At 31.7% G+C, this 26,418-nt stretch overlaps 1 protein-coding gene across 1 annotated transcript; it reads right to left on the bottom strand.

The window, feature by feature from the left end:
- Nucleotides 1-3,633: 3,633 nt before the first annotated feature.
- Nucleotides 3,634-21,439, bottom strand: LOC124543247. Its single transcript, XM_047121392.1, has 3 exons — nt 21,210-21,439; nt 18,234-18,541; nt 3,634-4,333 (listed from the first exon to the last, which is right to left on the bottom strand). The coding sequence occupies exons 2-3, from the start codon at nt 18,513-18,515 to the stop codon at nt 3,848-3,850; spliced, it is 768 nt and encodes a 255-aa protein (XP_046977348.1). The 5' UTR covers nt 18,516-18,541; nt 21,210-21,439; the 3' UTR covers nt 3,634-3,847.
- Between the last annotated feature and the right edge of the window lie 4,979 nt (nt 21,440-26,418).

Here is a 26,418-nt window from a genome sequence, read left to right as displayed (position 1 = left end):
AGACAGAAAGATATTCTGCCCCAAATCGCACCCTAACTGTAAGCCGTTTAGGAGTTCCGTCAATACATAGTATAAAACAAAGTCGCTTTCTCTGTCCCTATATCTTCAAAACTACGCAACGGATTTTGATGCGGTTTTTTTTAATAGATAGTGTAATTCAAGGGGAAGGTTTGTGTATATAATAAATGAACAATATAGTAAAGAAACACTGACAATTTTAGAAGTTTGCAATGTGATGTCGTAAATAAACAAATTCTTTAGTATATTTAGTATCAGTATTGCACCCGTGAGAAGTCAGGGCGGGTCGCTAGTTGATTATAATATTCGATTATGACAATTACATGAACATAACCACGTTCCGGAAGGTGATTCAAATATCCAAGTAACCCATAAATAAAAGATTCGACCGAGTATCGCTAACGTGCTCCTCAGAATTGTTCCGTTCCCTCCCGTTCCCTTAATTTGTCATAGATCCTGTGCTCAGAACCTTACCAAACTTTCACCAAACTACCCTTAAAGTATATACTTTATAATAAAAAAAGAATCATCAAAATTGGTTAACGTGATTTTGAGTTATTCACCTATTTGTCGCGCATATACATAATGCAAATTTAAGACTTATGTCGTTTTCATACGGATACCATCATCGGAAAAAAATAAAAAAAAAATGGGACCCCACGGGAAGCACTACCTTTCAAACAAAAAAAAAAATTATCAAAATCGGTCCACCCAGTAAAAAGTTATGAGGTAACAAACATAAAAAAAAAAAAAAAATACAGACGAATTGATAACCTCCTCCTTTTTGAAGTCGGTTGAAAATATTCTATTTTAATGAATTAGGCCTAAATTGGTACCAGTTTTATATATGTTCTTATGAGTAAGTAAAATTTCATGTTTTATTTTTATTTAAAAAAGTACTAATTGTTAGATCCTAATTTCTTATTTTACAAATCATAACCGCACACAGCAATTTCCCGTTGATAAACAATTTCGATCCTCTGGGCAAAAAATGAATCTCCTTTCACAAGTAGAGTAGTGGCAGTAAATACTTTTAACGAAATATCAAAACAAATTGTAATCTTTAAAATTTTGTTTCAATATTTGTAAATAAAATACGAAAACAAATTTTGTTAAGTGAATTAACTGAATACGTCGTTTTCCAAGATTAATACATTTCGGGGAAATAAAGATTCCAAAATAAAACTCGGAAGTCCACCTTAAAAATGACTAGTATGAATATAAAATCTTATACATATATACATGGTTACAGAGAGGTGCTACGGCCGTGTAAGAAAAAAATTAAAAACGTAAACCTAATATATTTTTTTAACAAACTCCTATAATAACTGAACTAATGTTTATTATTTTATTTAAAAGAGGTTTCATCATTTTGGCACAATTTATTGATTAGTGACTTGCAGCGTACAATGAAATGTAAAATTAAAAAAACAAAAACCTGTCATGGGTTTCGAAAATAAAGTATTTTGAATAAAAGAAAAGTTTCACGGGAGACCCATCAGTAAATCATGATTAGTATAATTATTGTATACATTCACTACCATAGATATAATTCAACTCTAATTGTATTGAGTTGCATAATTAACTAATTCTACCATAGATATTTCAATCAACATATGGTATTACAAACATACTAGTGTAAGCCTGGGGCTTTCATTTATATCAAAAACTCCTCAAATACATATTGTAGCGACATGGAGAGTTATGCAATTCATAGTTTTTTGAATCATGCACCGAATACATCAATTCCGTTAAGAGAAGTTAGCAAGCATTTTTTTTTATTCTATAGAGGATCACAGTGGTCACCGCTCATAAACAATGGCACTGTAAGAAACATTAAGTATTCCTTATATCGCCGATGCGCCGTCAACCTTGCCTGTAGTTACACTGGCTCATTCAAGCTTCAAGCCGTAATACTACAAAACTAAGTACTGCTGTTTGGCGGTATAATATCTGATGAGTGGGTGCCCAAGCCAAGGAAACTTATATCTCATATTTAATTTAACAAGAAGAGCGAAATAGTCTGTGTTACATACAACATTAATCACGCATTATTATCAATATATAATTTGGTTTCATAGCACCAATATTTTAAAACATTTCAAGCCATAATTAACAATGAATAATCCTTGAAATGTACCGAAGTGTATTGATTATATTTTAATAAAGAATTATTTTTATGAGTGATAATGGGCCATCTGATGGCAAGAAATTTTACCCGTTCATTGGATCACCAATGCGCCAACGTTTGGAGCTAAGACGTAATGCCTGATATTACACTGGCCCACTCATCTTTCAATCCGGAGCATAAGTTTATAAGGTATTGCGGTACGCAGACTGACTTAATCAAAGCCAGCAAGTACCACCAAATTGAATTAGTTGAAAATGAAACTGGATATATAAAAAACAAAATATAATCCATCTGGTACTAGGTTATGTTTATAATTAATAATACAAATATTTATTTAATTACACAACATTTATAAACATACAAAATATATAGGTATATATGTATGTATTTGGTGTATGTTTACATTCAGATTGTTAATATCATTGACGTTTCATAGAATTGAATAAGCTTGGCATATCCCTGTAACCTGATGTCTATTAGGATTATAATAAATAAATTGTAACTATTAGTTATAAAGCTGATTTTGATATGTACTACAAAATTTAAATCATGGTATTGCTAACTGTAAATATAATAATACATGATAAAGTGATTGATATATGTATTACTTAAAGTAGGTTCTATACGTTGCAAAAAAGGAACCAAAAGGAGGTTTTTGTCGGTTCTTCTTTGTAGAATTTTCTTTCCGAACGGGTGATATCAATCCGCAAAAAACATGGTGTAATAAACTTTACCTTCGATAAAAAAAAATAGGTCTTAGACCAGCGGTGGAACGTTTAAAGACTCATTTTTATTTGTTTAATTTATTAAGATAAGTAAAATACCTATTGTCCTGTCTCTGCCTGTCTAGTCCTGGTTCTAGATTTGCCGGTATCTCAACAGAAAATGAGTGAGTAGCCGTAAATCTGGTCTCTTCAGAAATTCGCCTGAGTTATCACGAAAATAGATATGAACAAATTAAGTTAAAAGATAACTTTTGCCATTAAACCTTTGTTATATGCCTCTTGAAAATAACTTATTACAGAAACATGAACTAATATTCACTAGTCATCTCTTATATACAGTAGTTCATAAAACAGTTTTTAAAGTCTTTTGAATTAAAATTTAGAAGTAATTTAGTTAAGGTAGCAAATATATTGCTAAAGTAGTTTATAGAGTAAATATTTCCCTTCCGTTAAAATATTGTAAATATTAAAAAGATTAAAAAAACATTTACGAATCAACGAATACGCTTAAATTATTAACGTACATAAATCCACTCAAAGTGAATAAATAGCACCAATATTGGAAATGTTTAAATTATTTGGGTTTCAGTGATTAATTTGAAATCCTCATGATATAGTGAATCAAAAGACCACACATAGTTACAGAAATGTCGGATACTTAATTTAAAATTGTATTTGTTTTTATAAATTACGGTAACAGTATTAAAAAAAACATACTTCTAAGATGTAATGATGAGATGATATTGATAGACACAATGATTTAATTTTTCAAAGTTTTATTTATTTTAGACTTAAACAAAACAAAGGGAAATACAAAGCTTTAATCTGTGCCAGAAATATAAAAGAGAAGTATCGATTATAACGTGTTACATGTTCAAATGCAAAGGAATACACAGTCTAGCAGTTTCACCTATGCCCAAAATTATCTCTACTTTCAAGAGTTTCGGACGTTTACGATAAATTAAATTGTTCTTTAGAAAGTGACTTGCTTCTTTTCTCGTTCAGCTCGGATGCTTATCTTCGAAGATGAGACGGTCGTGTCAGATGAATCAGTATCAGCGACGAGAGCTCTGAGTCTTGCAGCACGTTTCTCCCTTGCTGCAGTTCTCTCACTCAATTCCGACATTTCGTCTTCTAAATCAGTTAAACGAGCTCTCGTTGCCTTCGCTCGCTGAACAGCAGCACTTTCATCATCGAAATCTTTAACGGCACTCCATTTTGTAAGAGAATTCTCCTCATTTATTCTACGTGCAATACGTTTTTCTGTGCGTTCTTCGTTCTCCTTCAAAGCCCTTCGCGCATTGCTTACGTCACTCTGGCCAATTCCAACGCTTTCTAGGATCTTATCAGAGATTTTCATTCGGTTCTCAATACTGGCTACACTGTTCTCGAAGTCAATGTCATCAGCAAATCTTGAAGTCTTTTTACCGGCACGTAAGCGTTTCAGTGACTCTGTGATCTGAAAAATAAATATTTACATATAAATTTATGATATTACTATTTAAAGGTGGTAGTCTCTTTACTAAGGGATATCGACATCGATAATCGGCCGAGGTCTTTAAATTTTTAAGTGTTGTATCCCTACAACATTGGAGGCTTTTGAGGCCATATAATTTACAGCTGATTTTGAACACTCTGGAATTCCAGGTTCAACTTTGAAAATAATGCGGTGAAGAGTGAAATTAAGAGAGGCATTTAGAGTAAAGTGAAGACTAAGTCATTAAGAGTGCTTCGGCATATTGGCCCCGCCTCTTGTCAGAGAAACAATGTAAGGGCGGGAACCACAGTGGAAAATGCTAATGCGTAGCGGGGATTTTTTTTTTGTTTTTAATTTAATAATTAACTTATTGTTCCGTTAGTAGACAAGACACAAAATTATGCATTATTATTCCGAAATCTACTTATTTTTAGTTAATTACTAACACAATCCGATTTAGATCTATTTTCTTTTTTTAATAAATTCAAACCTAATAAAAATATTATAAAAGTATTCATAAAAAAAGTTTGAAGTTCATATTCGTTGATTCCTTAGATAACAAATTTCGTTAAATATGTGAAATACATTTTTACATTTGAAAACTGATGTAATTACTGAAATTTTTGAACTCGCTAAAATTGAAATTCTATAAACTGATGCATGCTAATGTTCTTTATGATCATCTTTAAGTGTTCTATAATTAAAAAGATTGTCATGACTGCCTTTTACAATTAATTATTGCGTTAAAATTTCTTTATCATAATTTATCGTTACAGTATCGAATACAAATAATAAACTGATATACTTTTAATTTGTTAACCAATATTTATCGAAGAGCCTTGTACGTAATAGTAACATTAAACAAATGAGAAAATAATTACTCATTCCTCAAGCGATAACCTTTCAGAGCTGAAATGAAACTGGCGAATACCGGACAAGAAAACATTACATCAATGACGGTTTTAATGTATTTTTAATGAAGTATGTACGTTGAAATGTTTTTCAGTACTCGTAAAAAAGATTAATTTACTTTGATATAACATATTAAACGGACGTATGTACTTTTATATATTATATAACGAAATGTTTATAATAATATTCGATGCTATTTCTACAACAGCATCATCTCATCAAGTACCACCCACTCCACACAAATTTTGAATGAGCCAGTGTAACAAAAACATAACATATTTGCTTCCAAAGTTGGTAGTGTAACTGGTAAATGGGTGAAAAGTCAATATATCTTACAGTGCCAATGGCTGTGGTTGGTAGTCAGTACTTAATATGTAGTGACATTTCACGTGACAGTCAAAGGACTGTTCTTCTCAAAAAATAATTTTACTATTAAATTAATTCGTAACATTAATAATGTAAGGGTTTATTCGTTTGTTTGTAGTAAAAAGGTATTATATTTATTCTCGGTGTTGCCATTAGATAACCTTTAAAAACTGTAAATTCAAGTTTCTGGCACTTACGTCAATTTTAATGCTTTTTGAACTACACGGGCACGGTATGAAATGGTAGTCTCATATTAGACTATACCTATCTTGATTATTTTTTAATCATTTGATTTGTGTTAAATCGGAGTTAAGATTAAAACGTAAGCTATTTTAAATCTGTTCAATTAAGTTTCTCGAGAGAGAGGCTTTTCTTGATGCTAATATATTTTTCACTACTAGAAATATACTAAAAGGTTTTTATAAAGCATTATACTCGATTCAGTAAGCAAACATTTTTACTATTCTATCGATCGATACGACGAACGAACATTGGTAATTGGTTGGCATTTGTTAATGAGCGATACTGCCGCAATTTGCCGCTGTCTGCGGTGAAGTATCAGTATGCGGTGGTCATCCGAACCAGGTAAGTTCGATGTGAATTAGGCTTTACAAATACCAGCATCCTAATATGCGGAGCAGTGGACATCATGTGTAGTGACATTTGTTAGTTGCAATATACGACACAAAAACGCAACTAATTGACACAGTCTTTTGATAAAGTTGTTGATTAAAATGGTAATATACGTCAGTGTGCTTTACTCGTGTTCATGTAAATACGAGGTCATTTTATCATACGATATTACGGAATGTTAAAACGAGTACCAAACTTAGACGGTGGAATGCTTTGACACTCTGGCGCGTGTAGAGCGATTGTAAGTAATTTCTATATGCACTCGTTAGATTGCAATGAAAAAGTTTTTCTTCCAAGCGTCGTACAATAGCGCTTTATAACTACCTTTTTCACATTCACGTGAGATGAAGTTGGTTGTATGAAATTCGAGATCGCGTTTAAAAGAACGAACAGACTATTAGCTAGAAAGCATTACCTTTAATTACTTTTACATTAATAGAAAAATTTTGCAGAGATTTAATGTATAAAACATTTCACTTTGTACTAAAAATCTTCATCATATTCAGACAGGACCGTAACAAAAATATTAATTTTCGTTCTGATATTGTAATGTATTCGTATTTTCTTTATATTAAATGGTAAAATAATATTTTGTATTTATAGAATGCGTGAAAAATAAATATTCGGCTTAAATACATTTCAATCAGTTATTAATTATTTTATGTACAAAAATATTGTGGGATGGAAAATCCTTTTGTAATCCTGTATTTGCCTTTATTATATTTTGATTTAAGGAAATTATTTTCATGTAAAACAGATTTAGAGAAACACATTCGAACCAATTAGTGTCAATACTTTTTGATGTAATAACTCAAGGCGTACTCTTAACACATCACACTTTTTTTTCGCCTTCGCACTAGGCGCAAAAGATTTTGTTTACAAATGGCCCATGAGATGAATATGATATAATGTATCATTATATCATATTACATGATCAAATAATTATTATAATTCGATCCGTACCTCACGTGCCATGTGTACGCCGTAGGCAAATGGCCGTGTACCTGTAGCATTAACAATTGATGTCAAATACTACAATAGTTTTGTCCAGCTAATTAATGTATTGATTCTATTATAAGCCAGAGCTAACAGTTGAGTCTTGTTTAACAATACCAGCTGATTATTAATTAGCTGTTCAAAGACTTGTTTGTTAAGGTAAATATATTGACATTCTTATCCTGTAAAGATCATATCAATGAGTAAAGTGATTCATAAATGACGCGTGAATATTAACAAAAGATTGTGGCTTTCAAATCCGGGCAAGTCCCATTGAGTTTGGCGTGCGATCAGTTCGCCGATGAATGAAAACTTGATAAAATTCTGCACTATAAAAGCTTTGATTCGATAAAATTACGACCCTTTTAAGCCGCTATTATATTCTACGTAACAATGTAATTGGTTTCCATGTTAATTGTTTATTTCGCTGAAAATTATAAAAGTTAGACATTACGAACAATTAAGTAAGGAATTATTTATGTAACGTTAATGTTTGTTTGTTTTGACAGACAACCTTTATATAATTTAGTAAATCTAAATATAAATAAAAAAGAGATTAGAGTTTAAAATTTTTGATTTTTTTTATTTGAAGTTATAAGTGGAACCTTATGAAAATTTCATAACTCCTAACCAATATACATAAGCAGTGTACCCCGAATTTTGGAAAATGAGACGTTACATCCCAATGGCGTTGTTACCCTCCTAATTGGAACACAACAATACTAAGTATTACTGCTTTGCGGTAGAATATTATATAATGAGTAACTGGTACCTTATGAGACGGTCTTACATAGTAGCTACACAGTCTTACCAAAAATTAAAGAAAATTTTAATTCATTAAAATTACGTATATCTTATTGTATGTGACTATATCATACATCGGCAATAGTTATTTTAGATATATCTATAGTAAATCTCTACTTAAACAAGTCTCATAACTTGTGATAACAATATATACATTTAAGGAAAACCGCTCGGTATTATTATTAAGTTTCGGTTTGAGACAACGAACGGGAATACGCAACACAACATCTTCATCACGTTAGAGTTACTAGGAATATGCTTGAATGGTTTGTATTCCTTACATTGTAGTCCATAAGTAGACTATGTATGTACACTTACGATCAGCGAAAGTATTAAAAAAATCCCTATTATTTTACAAAAAAAATTTTTTACGTCATCGGATAGTGTGCGGAAGTGAAGAATTACACAAGTATTATAACTGGAGTTAAGTAATGATGTGACAAATAAATTTTGTCAATAAGATACATATACAGTCTTTATATTATAATCGATTATTATCTAATATAAGATCAATTTAAATATCGAATTATAGATATCGGTGGTAAATTCATTTACGTTGCGAGAAACGAATAACGGAAATTAAAAAAAAATGAAATATTGATTCGCTATTACAGTGATAGAGTGAGTTCTGTAGAAAATGACAACTTTTTTAAATACGGAAGCAGCTCTATTGTTTCATGTGGTTTTTATTGTTTCAAATAAAAAAAAGAATAGTTTTTAAAGCCGCTTGTTTACGCATAACGTAGAACGCCCCTTCCTTCGCTCGCGGCATCAAATCTTTTTTTCCTAGCTTCATTATTATCTGTTCGTATTTCGCTAACGTATAATATTTATTGAGTATAACTTATTACTCTTTGTATTAAGGGAGGATACCCTCGGGAGGTTCCAATGGTTCTATAGTTGATGACGTTCTGTAGTTATAAAGTTTAATTACTTTTCAAAGAAATGTTATTGTCTATACATTTTACATAACATAATATATGATTAGTGCGTCTTATTTTAGTTAAAACATAAATAACTAAAAGAAAGGATTTTTGGTATCGCTAGAGAGGTGTAGGTGAGAGGATGATAATTAGTAAATAGTACATTTAGAGTAATATAAATTCATAAAGGTTAAGAGCAAAGTGTGTATTGTGATACTGAAACAGATGCATATGTAGTTAGATGTGTGGAAAGTTACCATAAGGTTTACTTTACTTTGAAAGTCTACATATTCCAAATTAAAATAATAATAATAGCAGCCTGTAAATTCTCTACTTCTAGGCAAAGGTCTCCTCTCCTTTTAAGAAGGTTAGGAGCATATTCTACGCTGCTTCAATGCGGGTTGGTAAATTCATCTGTGATAGAATTTCGTTGAAATTAGACACATACATGTTTCCTCATGATGGTTTCCTTTACCACTGAGCACGAGATGAGAGAAAATTCAGTGGTGCTTGTTGTGTTTCAACCTAATAATGCTATTATATAATAGCCTAAATAATGCTAAGGATTTTTATAAATCAATAACAGAATAAAAGAAAAAATAAATAAAAATCGACCATTGGGTTTTACTTTACTTTGTCAGACTAACAATTTCAAAATTGTAAATAATAGAATAAAAAAAAAACATTAAAATAGACGAAGTATCAATTGGTCGGCAGTCGCCGCACATAACGAATTCTGCTCGAAGGTATAAATGCGTCGACGTGCTTAACATCCGTGACGTTCCAACTCGATACAGCTGATAAGCCCTTCACGAATGAACTTCCAAAATGTTCTGCGTACTTTCAGTCAGGAAATAAGTTATTAAAAAATATCATAGAAAAATATTAATCTATACTTATATTATATATGTGAAAGTAACTCTGACTATCTGTCGTTCTCTTACTACAGTATTGATCGAACCGAATTTGGTTTTTGCCTAACACATGACAACCACTTAAACGCGAGAGAAGCCACGGGCAATAAATAGTATAAGATAAAAAGGTGGGTCGAACACAATGTTCCTTATCGTTAAGCACAATCGCCTTCCTAATCCATCTAAGCGAAATTTCAAGAGAATCTGAACACAAACGTATTGATATTATTTTTATATACTTTCATATGGTTCTATAATTTCAGTGTTCAACTAAACGATAAACTGGATGAAAAATAACAGATTTTTTTAATGCTGATCAACTTATCTGCTATCTAACACATAATTATTGTTGCAAGTTTTCAATTTTAATTTCTTTCATTATTTACTAATTGTTAATATGGACACTATTAAATTTATCGTAATTTATTAGGTAAAAAAAATGTATTATTTAATATATATCTCTAAATTGATATCGGCTGATTCACGTTTGATGTTATTTTAACCTAAGTCAAATATAAATCATCAAAAACTTATGCCTTAATGAGGTAAGTCACCCTGAAAAAAGCAAAAGTATCGAGTGGTCATCGGTCGCGGTATATAACGAATATTCCTCATAGATCCACATTAACGCGTGACCTTTATCATATTCGTACTTAAAACAGTAACGGTATAGTGAAGAACACTCACAAAGACTTTTTACTTGGTGGTAGGGCTTTGTGCTAGCCCGTCTGGGTAGGTACCACCCAGTCATCAGTTATTATTCCGCCAAATAACAGTACTCAGTATTGTTGTGTTCCGTTTTGAAGGGTGAGTGAGCCAGTGTTACTTCAGGCACAAGGGACATAATATCTTAGTTCCCAAGGTTGGTGGCACATTGACGATTTAAAGAATGGTTAATATTTCTTACAGCGTCATTGTCTATTGCGGTGATCCTGATGGTGTGTGGTCACTGTCACGGTGACCACACACCATCAGGTGGCCCATATGTTCGTCCGCCAACCTATACCATAAAAGAAGACCTCAAAATTTTTCAATTTAAAAAATTGGCTTCTACTTTATTTCGTGAGAATAGAAAAGTCGTCTTGGGGATAACCCACTGCAAAGTTACCATAGCCTTTCTCATTGATTTCCCGAGCCATTCGTTTATACACTACAATAATCGACAACACATAGATAAACAAAAATAAATAAATAAAGATACATCGACGAGGACGCGGTGCGGACAGTGTGGACGGTGGCTTTTGATTTACTATGTAGACAGTTATCGGCGGTAAACACTTTTTTACTAAAAGGATTTCCGTTTTGTAGCTTTGTTGCTTGGAATTTTTGCTTCATTTATTAGTTTCTTGGTAATAATTTTAATATTTTCATATCAGTCTCTCAAAGTATTATGCAGTGGTTTATATACGGGTCCGAGTCTAATTCGAATTTGGAATAGACGTCAGTTCCGTTTTGGATGCTAACTTTTGTAAGTAACTCAGTTAGGATATGGACGTAAGATTTATTTTATTATGTATATGTGTACTATTGACCCGCTCTTGCTCCCTACGAGTACTTGGTATGTATCGTTATATTATGAGTAAATTACATTAAATCGTTATAAATTGTAGCCTATGAGCTATTCTGATGTAAAATCTATATTCCTGTCAAATAGGCTATTTGACAATTTGAAAAATAAATTGTGAATTATTGTAATCAGTGTATATTATGAGTTTAAAAATGATGATTTACTAACGAAATTTGAAAATAATACTTAATTTATTCAAAAATCAATAAATAAAAATGTATTTTTTCAAACGTTTGTCACGTGACACAAAACGCTCCTGATTGGCCGAGCTTATGATGTAATCACTATCTTGTAAACCTTGCTTTTCTACTATATGTACCACTGATTAAAATACAGCAAAGTGACGTCGCCGATCCCATTGCAGCGCCGTATTGTCCAAGTAGCGTTTTCGCGCGTTAAAAAAAATACTTTTTTTGGTAAATAGTAACAAACACACAAATATCCATCAACACTCTTTCATCGTCATCACTTTCACATTTATAACATTCGTACACACACATAATTATATACATATCATTTGTTTCTTTTTTTAAGCTTACAGCCAGTATGTCAAAATTAATTTAAAATAAAATAACATCTTATTTATATTTTACCGGTAGAACCATACGTTGTCTTGACTGTTGTTCTAAACCAATTATCATGTCGATCAGTTAAGCGATACGGAAATAAATATACTGAAGCGCCATCTAGAGCCGATACATAAACATTTATTTTTATTACGTCAAAGCCGTCAAACTTGACATTATTTATCCATTATTCATAATATTATACATTTGTCGTATCTAATTATATTATGCAAATTATAACGTACTCGATATTGATCAAAATAAACAATTTGCATCCAGTCGCTATACTCGTATGTCGGTATTGATCTTATTACAGTTCAATGGCAACCGGCAACCAACCACAGTATAAAAACAATTGAATATACCGAATGAAATGTATTATCGCAGTGTGCATTTTCATTACTTACTAAATTAATTAATTAGTTATTAGTATTACAATCAAATTATGTTTATATAATAAATTCTAATTTACATCGTCCAATTTCACCTTATTACTTTATATTTATGTACAAGCTTTTTAAAACATTTGTTTACTCATAACCAGAAAAAAATGCAATATCCATATTCTAATTTCAAAAATTAAGAACGCTCATTAAATACCTATCCTCTTTATTAATTTACGGGTTCTAATTTCAAAAATATTTTAAATCTAGATGAAAACCCTGCTTGCTCGTGTACAATGAATAAAATTAAAGAACGAAAACGAAGTTACGATCTATCCTTTACTTTTCACATAACTTATTCACTAATGTTGTTCTATAATTTTTGGATAAGTTCTCATCAAGCCTTACGTACCCGTGTACAAAATTATTATTTGGAACACTATTCTGAACGCAACCGTTAACGTCAACATGGCCGTCTGTAGAACTGTCATGTTATTGAATTTTATGGATCGAATTTTTAGAATATAAATGTTGACTAAAATATCAATATTATTTAACAATCTAATTGTGTATAGAATTAGATCTCAAAGGAAGCTCTAAGCCCGCTCCTTAAAAGATATCAACCTCATGCAGTCTGATATTTTAATTGATATATGTATCCAAACAATTAATAGACTAGGTTTTTTTAATGATATCTATAGGCGGATGAACCACGTGAGCCTCGTGATGGTAAATGGTCACCACCGCCCATAGACAATGACGCTGTAAGATATTAACCATTCCATCACTAATGCCCCAACCTAGAAAACTAAGATGTTATGTCCTTTGTGCCTGTACACCTCGCTCATCCTTGGAACCGGAACACAAAATACTAAGTACTGTTTATTGGCCATAGAATAATTGCAATATCACCGAATTAACGCTTATTCAAAAGCATAACGTATTCAAATTAAACTCTCCACATATAAGTTTAATTTAAATACCTCCAGCTATTTGGACATCATAGAATGGCTTTAGTAATATTCATAAATTACGAATGACCTGCATCTGTTATTGATCGAATCGTAATGTAACCGATATATTAATGGGAATGATAATTAATATCATATACATAGATGATATTACAGAGAATGTGGTCGTGTGTTTATCTATTAGATCTAAAACGAGAATCTGTCAAACCAGTTCGACTATAGAATTGAGTCGTCGAATAAGCATTCTCATAAAGACAAGACTTTAACCCAGCGTTGGGACATTTAAATACTATTGTATTGTATAATTATTAATAAATTATTTATGGATTATACTCGAAAAGCTCTCTGATCGACGTAATAAATTATAATATATCGCGCCTGGAAAAATATTTGTGAACCAATATTTATGAAATCCTATGACAATATATTTGCTTTATGTAAATTGATCGCCTCCTCTATATTGTAAATACATAAAAAATGTACATTACAATTATTTCCGAAGTGAACTACTTAATATGTTTATATTATAAAAAGTGACCCAACCCGGTTTTAGTTCAATTTATTAATAAAGAGAATCTTTTATCAATATCCTATAAGCACTCAGGGATAATGTAGATTTCATTAAGTAAAAAAATCTGAGTGTTATCCTAATAATTTATTTACAGTTCCGAAGATTTCCTCTCCCCACATACAAACAAACAATTTTATTTTTTTTAAATATTTGTATAAATTTGTGTAACTTGACAATTTTGCAGTGCACGCCAAAATAGCTCGCAGACGAGTTTCTTTCCCACTTCCTTATCACTAATCGTCATATTTTTTTTCCAATTAACGCAATATCTTTAAAAATATAACCTATATGTTATTTAGTTGTATAAGCTGAACTATTGTAAAGTTTCATTAACACCAATTAAATAGTCAACGTAAAGATCAACAATCGATAAATCCTCAAACATTTTCGTATTTATAATGCCAGAGGGATCCAAGCCAGGGGTTTCGTTTATAATTGTATACAGAAATAGAGACATGAATGCTTTCCAGTAATTAGTTAAGCCCTGAAGATATTATGCATCTCGTTCATCAATGCGTCTTTGAGACTTAAGGCGACACGAACTGGCTACATATTAGATTCCTCTTTACAAATGTGTTGATTAATCATAGCTTATTGCAATGTTGTAGAATGAATAACCAAAAGCAACATTCGTTGGTAACAAGTTTGACAATGAATAACATCCACGGATAATATTTCTTCTAATCTCTTGTTAAATATAAAATGAGTTTCCTACAATTTGAATAACGATGAAATAAAACGATATAACTGTATAAATAATCAAAATTAAACTCAAATACCTAGCATTGAACTCATCGAGTTCTATGTAATTTGCTTGTAAATTTCAATATATTATTTACTTAAGTGTTAATGTTGCATTCGCGGTAAAGGTTACCGTGCTTGTGAAAGCTGGATACCTATATTCATTCGCCATGTCTATTGCAAGTTATCAAACACATACATGTATAAATCTGTGCGATTTCAGAATGTTTGATATGATATTTCACGAGTATGTTTTCACTCACGAACTAATAATACCATGTAAAATAGTCTAACCCTCAGTACACAGGAACTACTGTTTTAATGCATAGAATTTATTCATATTTGGCACTTTATTATATATACATATGATTCAATAGTCGATACATTTTTTTTAATTAAAACTTTAAGAGTACGTTTTTATTTTTTAATTGATACTAATATTATAAATGCCAAAGTAACTCAGTCTACCTGTCTGTCTGTCTTATTTTCACGCCAAAATTATTGGACCTATTTAAATGAAATTTGGTACACAAATAGTCTGCGACTGGGAAAGGACATGGGCTACTTTTTTAGAAACAAAGAGGTAAGACCCATTTGTAATCATCGAGATAATATTTTAAGTTAATTTGTATACATGTTTATGTTCTAAGCGAGCAACGTCGAGGGTAACAGCTAGTATTACATATTTATATACATCTTACACGTTTATTTAATTTTACACACGTGTCGCAATAGCCGTCTTACAATTTAAACATGACATGTTTGCTTCGAATATATCTGGTACGTAATTAGAAATGGATTCATGGGCATACAATTGTTTTTTGTTAAAATTAGAAATGATGAAATATATAAACATTTGACCAGACGAATGATGCCAAATACGAATATGATAGTTGTACGTGACACCTACACGATAATGAGTAATGGCTGCGTTCAGAATTAAACAAGTGATCACATATACGCCCAATTAAACTTATACGAGGACCGTGTAATTATAGTTAATTAAGGTGTAAAATTGTATGAAACAAATTGGTTGATTTCGCAAATAAAATTAAATGTTATCACAAAGAGATTCTATTTTGGAAATGCTTAATTTATGTAACATAATTGTGATTGCATTCAACCAGAAAGCATTCGCGTAAAAAGGAATTATTATTCACCTGTGCAACAGCACGATGGAATAAGTTTAGCATCGTCCCTCTCAAAGGAATAGCCGAACGTTTGAAGCACTTAATATGTGTATCAAAATTAGTTAGATTATTCAGCAAGTCGTAATATGTAATTGTTTATATATGGAATTCGTAAAATTAGGACGAATATAATATTTTAATATTTCCTTTATAGTCTTCAACCTGTTTCATTCTTATGGAGAATTTTTATTACAGTAAAAATCCCCGCTAGACAGCTTACTTATTGCGTTGGAAAAATTCACTTAATATTTTAAAGTTATTACATCTTTACCTGTTGCCCATGGTTTTGCGCGTTTGTTAAAACGCAGTGATTTTATAAATGTTTTTTTTTTAAACTTATTTAGAATCATACATAACCCACGCTTGATTTTCTCTAACGAAAATTAACAAGAGAAAAATGATTCTTTGTTTTAAGCATTTATCTTGTTTAGTTTATTTAAATGCGCAGCGAATACATACCTTTAATGAGTTGACATTAGATTTTTAAATGAGACCTTACGTTAAAGACTTTAACAGTTAACAGCCACTGCAAAATTACAAAACATTTTCGAAAGTGTCGGTTATAAGCTTTGTCAATTTTAATAAAGCTGAAATTTATTATCACATTTAATGAAGGCCAAAAGAAACTGGATGCAACAAAATTAATTAAACAGAACGAAGTTTTGTGTGAAACGCATTATAATCGCTGTTGAATGCTTTTGACGTTTTTGTTATTTGACTTCAGTTTATATTGTGTGTTATTTTAAATGTATTGTAACTTATAATTTAATTGGGTACTTAATTCTTTTTAAATTCACATCGATTTATTTGGTTTGTTTAATGACAACTAATGACTATGTTTCAATGAAACCAGATTACTTTACTGTATTACCATCTGTGAAGGATTATATTCTATGTTTGAAAATTTAAGCCACTCTGGTTTTTCCTGAAAGCTTTTTTGCCGTCTTTAATTCTTTGATATGTTTACCTAAGCGTATAAAACGTATAGTATGAATTTATACAAAAAAAATTTAGCTTAGCCTTTTCGTTGTAAAAATAGAAGAATACATAAACACAATAATTATTCGTCAATTTTAATAATAAAATGTGATATTATTAGTCATACAAACGAACAAATAAAAATTCTCTTTATCGTACTATGACGGTATAACGTTATACAGACATTTTTGTCGCTAAGGTAGAAATTTACCAGTGAAATTATTCTCGGATGAAGAGTATGAAATACCTTTGAGCACATTCCTTTTATCCGTCCGTAAGTTAGAATGCAATAGATAAAATACTGGCCGTTACGAGTTTGAACGAGTTAAGGACGTGTAGTGCAAAGGATCATACGCATTGTACAAAGCGCTTTTGAATAGCGTCACATGCGGCCCTTCCTGAAATTATGTTCGAAACACAATGCGCGATTTATTATGAAATTTCTCTTGCTTCATAAATATTGTATGAGTTTTATTTGAGTAAAATTGCTTTTTATAGCATGTTTTGTGCCTTAGCGGTTTTTCAACTACGACTGTTTTATGCACATTGGTCGAAACTTTGAGCTTATGCTCAAGCAATGCTATTATTGAAAACATTTTCAGGGAGCTAATAATATATTACTTTTATAGAAACATTATTCTATTTTAAAATATAAACTTTGAATATTAAATATGGCCCACAACACCACAATAGAAAATCGTTTGTCAAGCAGAGGAGAAAAGGGCACTGATCTTTTTATTTGTAACTATTTATATGGTGTTGTTCAAGAGAGACCAGCCAACTACAATGCATATATCATAGAGCACAAGAGTGAGCAGAATTATAGTCTGATAGGACGGCTAATCCGACACAACCAGACAGTTCCTGCCCCGGACCAACGTCTTTATGTGATACCAAGATACGGGCAAATGTAAAAACATCCTATTTTTTTTAGTCTAGGTGGCAAACGAGCAGTATGCTCACCTGATGAAAAGTGACTACTATCATACCATGGTCATCTGCAATACCAAGGACTTGCAGGTGTGTTGCCAGCCTTTAAAAAATGAGTACTGTTTCTTATTGAAGGTTCCTATGAAAGCTGGTTCCACGGAGTGGTCGTTCCAGACAGAAAATGTGATCGGAGATTTTTCACATTTTTTTATGCGCACCTATGAGTTTAAAGCCGTACTGTGTGTGTCTTGAGAAATAATCTTGGTGATTGAAAATTTATTCTTGATAATATAAATACCAGAAGTTACATTGAAATTTTAGTAATGTAAGAGTTACCTTTGCTATAAAATAATTTCTTTTCCATATTCATATATGGAGTATCAATTGGTAATATTATTATTATTATTTAAAAAAATAATTAAATAAACATATCTTACGTCGTCAGTCAAGTCGTCATCTTCGAAAGCAGAGGAGAGAGGCTTTCCCCGTGTTGCGCGAGCACCTCTTGAGTCAAACAGATCGTCTTTTGGAGCTTCAATGTCATCAAGCGCGCTTCGGATGCGGTTTTCTACATCTGTCCTGATCTTGTCCTTGTCGGGTTCTCTAGCAAGTGGTACTTTACCATCCAGTCGGTCCAAGACCGGGCGGTAGTAGCTCTCTCCTTTGTCATAGTTGCAATCATAGACGCGAGTGCGCCTTCCTCTGCCTACGCGACTCATAGTTGTATAGTAGCAGTAGTTTTTTTCTGTGGATTGCAAAGAAATACACTTTAAAAAATTGAATTTGTGTTTTTGAATTTATCGCACAGTTTTGACTATTTTTTGTGTAAGATTGTTTTTAAAATCACAACGAAAGGGTTCCTACGTCTAATTAATTATTTTAAATAATTTTGTTATATTCACTTGAACAGAAATTAATAATGGAATGCCTGTAAGCTAGCTCCTTTCCTCTTCGGCATTCCAGTTGATAGACCACCTTGCTTCAATGCGGGTTGATATGACAGAATTTAACCCAATACTTGGAAAATACAATACAATATACATATTAGTAAAAAATAAATTAGAGGATCATATTAAGGTCAAGGAAACTCTTTGGTGCTTGCTGATGAGTTAAAAGTGCAATTTAATTTTTCAACTCTATTTTATTGAATTTTTCAGTAATCGTAAAGAAATATTACTGTTAATTCAGATAGTCTGTCAATCTCTCTGTATCCGTACGACCGTGTTTACTCGTATACTCATGTAAAAGAGAGATACGATTATGCAGTTTTATGTCAACTACCACTTCTACTACTTAACTCTAGTTTATGGTGTACATGAAGGTACTAGAAATAATTTTATCCAGCTGTTAATTAGCACAGCGTTTCCAAATGGATATTAAGACTTACGATTCAAATTTGGTTCTGCGTCAAAGGCGCTCAGATTAATAACGTAAGTGCGTCTGTGAGGGTGTTTAGCCATTCAAATGAGACGCGGCTCATTTTATATCCCGGCTTTTGGCTTTCTCGCTAATATTAGTTTTGCTATGGAAAGCTTTGTACTCAAAATCGCGATAATTTCAAGTTGTTAAATTTTCGATCAAACCCAATATTTTAATTTTATAATTAAATAAATTATTTAAAACAAATGTATGCTTGAACAAATCAGACGGTTCTTTTGAAGATATGTAGTTTTGTTTTTTGTTTAACATATATGACGTAATCGATCTAATGATTACAATTTCACAACTGATATCACGAATGTATTAGAATAGATGCATATTGCATCTAAAAATTAGTTTATCTTTTAATAAAACGAAAGCTTTATTCGAACGGGAGTTTTTCTATCTACCTGTTATCATTTTGTTTCTGCATGCAGCGTGCTTCTATTTTGATTGCTTGGCATTTCAATTTCGCTAAGATTAAATTCCGGGTAGTTTTGAGTTTCAATTAATTTAGCAAAACCAACAATATTTTTAAACTTCAACATTGAATAATACAATCACGTTTCAAATTTCGAATTATGAAGTGTATAATCCGTTATTTTCTGATTCGAACATAAGTAATTGTTGTAATTATGTAAATACATGTAAATGTACATTAAATATCTATCTAGCAATTCGGTTGAAAGCACTGACACAATGGGGTTTGGCCACAAAAGTGCACTAGCTAAAGTATTTCTATTAATAGCAAACAATTCTTTAATTACAAACCGAAAGAAGGTACGCATGGATAAAACAAAATTATTAAGTAAGTAGATTATGTATAGCCACTATACTTACATAAACTAACCTATACATAATGAAGGTACATAATATTCACTAAAACTCTCATATTAAATTTATATATGTAATGTATATTTTAATTATATTAAATTGAATAAATAAATTGAATAATATATTTATAAAAATCATTAATATCCATTTGCAATAACATAAAATTGAAATAATAAAAAAAACATCAGATTAAGATATTCAAACAAATAATTGTTACGAAAATCTATGTTCGTTTCGAGTTGCAGCTACATTTTCCAAATCGAACTTATCTAAAGAATTTTAAATCGAAGCAAAACACAAATGAATACTTAAAATTTAGGTCAAATATTATTTAACGTACATTGTAAAGATAATGAAAAGTAATTCATACACGTTTGAAATAATCCAGATAATAGATGTGTGCGTTGCTACATAAGATGAAAATGTTTATGACTATCGTAAAAGCAGTATTGGCAACAATACGGGATCGTCATTGGAAACTACGAAACAGAAGCTTTCAGAGTCACGTAATATCCTGTTTCAGCCGTTAACTCGTTTATCACGTGCTAATAATAACATAATAAACACACATGAACATGTTCATGTTTATATATAACACAGGACAAAAAACGTTATAAACACAATTTGACGTAAGCAACGATGTACCTATGAATGAGAATATTATAAGTTCAATGGAAATTTTATAAACAGTAATTTAAATTTATTAAAATAGATAAGAAATATTAATTTATCATATTATGAAGTGGACGTTGTATTTCAGATGCCCATCGATCATCTCCTGATGGATGATTCTTCTAGAGCACCGACGTGAACGACGGAGAGTGGAACAAATTCCAAAATAGATATCGCAAACATTCGATATGGGGATATTTTTAGTTACGAAACCCGGTTTTTGTTCGGTCATGAGTATTGTAATATGCACTCTGCGAATGATATTCGGTAAGACTTAAATACACGGCCACTGGAATTTGTTGGTACTTTGGAAATAATCCTTTTTTAATACAATATCGTAAATTAGATATTAACAAAATTGTAAACAAAACAATCACTCGATACTATTACGGTTGAACGTCGCACAGCAATATAATCGTGCGTAAAATGGAATTCGCAAACACAGCGTGAATTAATTTAAGGTGATTTTGTCAAATATATGCACTGACCTGGTGCGTGTAAAGGCGCTGAGAAGGCAGATGAAACTGGGCAATCTTGAAGCGACTGTGCCGGCGCGTGAGCAGTGTGGGCGAGACTATGTTTAACCGTGAGCCATACAGAAATATACTGACTTTTGTTTCGGCTGATTTCCTACTCCCAAAAGAAACAGCCGTTAATGCGTAGACAGGTGATATGATTAATTTAAAAAAAGCATTGTTTTTCCCAAATGTTGGTTTAGCACGTTTATCTCTTTGATAACAACTAGCTTTCATGATAAATACCACGCGATTATATACATTCTTGAGCATCTTTTTTATATCTAGTTCCTGTCGTGCTTTCATAATATACGTTGACATAGGGTAATTAATAAAAGCCAAAAACGTCACAATATTATTAAAGACCTTGTTTACAACAAATTCAAAAAAATCTGCACGTCAGATTTCTATAAATATTTCGCATGAATTTTCAAAGTGTATAGACTTGTATAATGTATTAGCCTAGTCTCCAACGTGACTTCGTCTGTTGAATTAAAACAATATGCATGATCGAAAGGTATAATTGTGAATCACTAATTAAGAGTCTTGTAAATAAAACAAACATAGATCTCTTTATAGATTATCGGAACAATGAAAAAGATCTCACTTAAAATAACTTTACATAGTCTTTACAAGTCCATACAAGTCCTTGATATGAGTGTAAAATTGCTAATTTATTTAAATTAAAATCTGACTGATCTTATGACAACATCTAAGATCGAATTTAATGAAATTCAGCTATAAATACATACTGCGTAATCATTAAAAGTGAGTATTTTGAAATATCCCTTCAAAGAAAAATCATTAATTTTAAACTATGAAACTTAACTTAATAGTCCTTCTGATGAAAAAGTGACAAATATTATATTATTTGCCTTCTAAAACTACAAAATCTAAAATGTACATGAGATTCATGAGACGCAACAGATGTTTTTATCGTTAACAGCTATCTCTTACAGACAATCTTTAGGTAGAGGACTGATTATGAAACATGCGGGAAGGGTAAAATCCTTCTTAAATTTACATCAAAACTATTAACATTAAGCCCTCAATTATTTACAATAAAAAGGTAACTGTAATCAGGACTGCGTTGAATGGTGATAAGCATGCTAGTTGTATTTTCTCGTTCAATCGCAATTCCGATCCTCTGGATAAAAAATGACCAGCTCCTCTATCTAAAGTAGAGTCAATAAGAGGAGGTACTGTACTTTTATTACAGGTTTTTGCTTTATTATTCCAAGGTTTAGCTGATGTGTTGCAGGGGTAAATAGAACGAAGAAATAATTTGGATTAAGAGGTGAATATTTGGATCAATTGTTTGCTTCCGTTTTTTCCGCTGTAATTTTGGATTTTTAGGCACTGTTTACTTAATAAATGTTATATTATAGGTATTTTTAGAACCAGAAGTAGGAAGTAGGTAAACCTCTAAAACAATTATCTTTAATTAAAAATAACAATCAATCTACCACAAAAGAAAAACATTTAGTCTACAACACAAATAACCATCAATAATCACATTACACCGTAATAATTGTAATTGCAATTCTCAATGTGTCAACTACGAATCTCCCGCCTTTTTTTTTAAAAGGAAGTTGTGTGACTTGACGCAGATCTTGCTCGTTTATTCCAACAGTATAATTTTTAAACAATTCTGGTTGTATAAAAACTAGTGCTCACACAGCTTCCAAATTCAAAAATCAAATTGTTAAAGTTTTTTACATAATTTGTAATTGTTTTTAAATTTAGAAATAGATTAATCAAAAGATAACAGTTCAGTATCTATTGGTCGTTCGTCGTCGTATTAGATTACGAGCAGTTACACGCCCACTTAAATGGGTATTAAATTAAAAAGGGGGAAAGATGAACGGAAATTACAAAAATATTAGCCTACAGACATCAACGGATTTTTCTTCATACCGATACGTTCAATAGATTTCATTTGATTGACGCACAAAGAAAATAAATTATTATATGCATATATACTAGGGATTAGCCCCGACTTAACACGGGTACAATTCATACGGAACGGGTGTACGATATAGCAGTCAGGAATTGTATAGGTTTGTACCTACTAAAAACCTTTTAGAATTAAATAATTATTTCTAGAGAAAAAAAACACACTTACATACACCAGTTTAAAGTCGCTCAGCGTGCTATGGAAAGGGCTATGCTTGGCGTTTCTATGCGGGATCGCATCAGAAATGAGGCGATCCGCCAGAGAACCAAAGTCATCGACATAGCCCACCGGATTAGTAAGCTGAAGTGGCAGTGGGCTGGCCATATTTGCCGCAGAACCGATAACCGTTGGGGGAAACGTGTTCTAGAGTGGAGACCGCGTTTCGGCAAACGTAGTGTAGGACGTCCTCGGGCACGGTGGAGTGACGACTTACGCAAGACGGCTGGCAGGAGTTGGATGCGAGTAGCCCAAGAACGATCTCAGTGGCGTGCAATTGGAGAGGCCTATGTCCAGCAGTGGAGGGAAATGGGCTGATGGATTGGATACATACATGCAGATAAATAATTTGTACCTTTTTAAATAGTTGTTTAGTTATACATAAAGAAATACATACACATATAACTACATAAATAAATATGAAATCCAATTTCCAGTTGTATTGCCAAGGTGTGAATAGTATAAATACTCTATCTTATTTCTAAAACCTACATTTGATGGGGATGCTTCAATCACTTCGAACACATCCGCTGTGGCGCGTTCTACGGGAAATTGTAGTTCATTGGAATGTCGAAGCCCGAGACAGAAAGAGCGGGGACGTTAAAGTTATATGTATATATTTCAAACAGAAAAAAATGATATGGGAAAACTTAGAATAATTCATATACATTAAGGTTTTAAATAAATTTATCTACATATATCGAAGTTGAAAAATAACTCCTAATTTTAAATTCATGATCGCTTGGAAGCTTTTTAGAATCCTCGCAGTAATAATTGCTCGCATTTCCGATTCTCCCGGAGAAAAATAAACCCTCCAGACGCCTTTAAAAGTTTATTAAACGAAGATACTAAGTCTTTTATACATTTCGCACATATACTCCAAGAACGTTTCGACAGCATCAAATATTTAACGATATACGAACCATACAAAATAACCTGCTTTTTTTATTAGCCAACGATGATGGATAATGGAAATTAACGAAGTTGTATCAAAATGATGCAGTTTTAACTTTAAGATAAATCATTTTAATTTTTAAGACAGCATTAAATATTAATAAAAAGAGCATCAACACCAACAGCCAAAAATGTAAATATTCCACTGTTGGGCTAAAAGCTGGGGTTGGTGGAAATTACCTGTGGCAGAATTCCTATGAAATTTGACACATGCAGGTTTCACGATGCTTTACCGGCGATCACGAGATGAATTATTAAGACAAATTATGCACATGAATCCATTGCTTGCCTGGGTTTGAACCCGCAATCATCGGTTAAGATGCACGTATTCTAACCACTGGGCCATCTCGGCTCTCAAAAAAGAGCAATTGTTCTTATTAAATCATCTAAAACTGAATGGCACTTCATACGATAAAGTGCTAAATTAATCATTGAAATGATTTCGTTTAAAAATACAATATTCTAAGATCGCTTTATTTTAAACTCTATGAGATTCAATTGCATATTAGTCTAAAAATAAAATGAGATAAATTTTCGAGATCAAATGAATATATCTGTTTAATGTTTAAATTAAACTTAGCTCGTTTGTTTTAGTAACTATCGCGCTTTGCAGTGTTAATATAATTCTATTCTAATACAAATATTTTAATTAAAGTATTGATGTAATTGTATTGTTTTAAATCAAATTAAATTTAATTAATAAAATGTCCTTTTGTATTTCTATATTTAAATTAAATATATGGAAAAATAATTTGTCGATAGTATTCTGTCAGATTTTGATTATTGAAAAAATGCGAGACAATAAGGTGCGTGGAATTAATATGATAAAAATTATCTCACTCTTATCCAATTATTCTGTTACTCGAAATTGTTTCTGGAGCCGTCAAGCACATTGAAAAATATCCGGATGCCGAATTTCAAATTTCTAACGCAATCGAAACGTCATTCTTTAATGTCTGATATTTGTGTGGGTGCACAAATTACGTTTCTTTAGTCCCAAAAATATACATATTACTCTAGTTACTTGTCCGGATAAACCGGAGAGTATGACATTTGGAACGGTTCAATAGGATGAAATTAACACTTAAAGCCCAATAAGAAACTACAGAAATTATTAATTAATGCTTTCTTCAAAATAAAATGTAGTCTATCTTATGTTATTTGAAGAATTGTTAATTAATTCTGAACGACTTGAAAATATTTATATTACAGTTAATTGACTTAATACTAGTTTCCTTCATCGTTATATTTAATTTTCATAAAACACTATCGACAGAAATAGCAGCTAATCACTTATTTATAACTATTTATTCAGGAATTTATAATGGTATATAATGGCCTGAATATAGATTAAATTTACGATCATTACTGAGTTATAAAACAAACTTAATCGTTATAAAAAATGTTGTAAAATAAGAATAAAAAAGTAAAACTTTGTAGATCCATATTTAATGAGATAATAAAAGCTTATCATAAATAAACAATTTATAGAATACATCTTAATAGATTCGTATTTTGTTATGTTTATTATGTTTTGTCATTGCGCAACACAGTTGATGCACAGATAGAAGCCCCTTACGAACTACCATTAATAGCGCAGACCTGAAATTGAAAAATAACATCATAACTGAACCCCGAGATTTGAGATTTTTGATAGGATAGATCCGATGTCGTCAAATAAATATTACTTAAAATCTATATTAATATTTATCATTTGGTGATTACATGGTATAGCCTAATTGAACATCCAAGCTTTATTCCCAAATAAAATCAATGTACATATAGTATCCTAGTGATTCTTCACACCTCGTTTCGCTGTGGTAACCACAATTGCTACCGTGAGCGGGCCTCTCGGGAACTAGGATCCTCTTTACGAACTTGCCATGAAAGGTATTGTCCTATACTCACCGCACTGGGCAGGCGTATTAGAGAGCGCAGTAGGGGGTGAGATTTGTTGCGGAAGGAACACTGCTGCCCCTTTGATCGCCCCCGTCCCCAGTTGTCTCATGACGAGAGCAATTCCGACCTTTCACTCAACGGGCTTAATTCATCCAT

The sequence above is a fragment of the Vanessa cardui genome, chromosome Z (genome assembly GCF_905220365.1).
Source record: "Vanessa cardui chromosome Z, ilVanCard2.1, whole genome shotgun sequence".
Classification (NCBI taxonomy): Eukaryota; Metazoa; Arthropoda; class Insecta; order Lepidoptera; family Nymphalidae; genus Vanessa; species Vanessa cardui.
Note: the sequence above shows the minus strand (reverse complement) of the source record. Positions and strands in the feature narration are given on the sequence as shown.

Coding starts and splice junctions, on each gene's coding strand:
- LOC124543247 (XM_047121392.1), bottom strand. CDS start 18,515: ATGAGTCGCGTAGGCAGAGGAAGGCGCACTCGCGTCTATGATTGCAAC. Junction 4,334..18,233: donor ATGACGACTTGACTGACGAC/GTAAGATATGTT, acceptor TTTATTTTTCAG/ATCACAGAGTCACTGAAACG.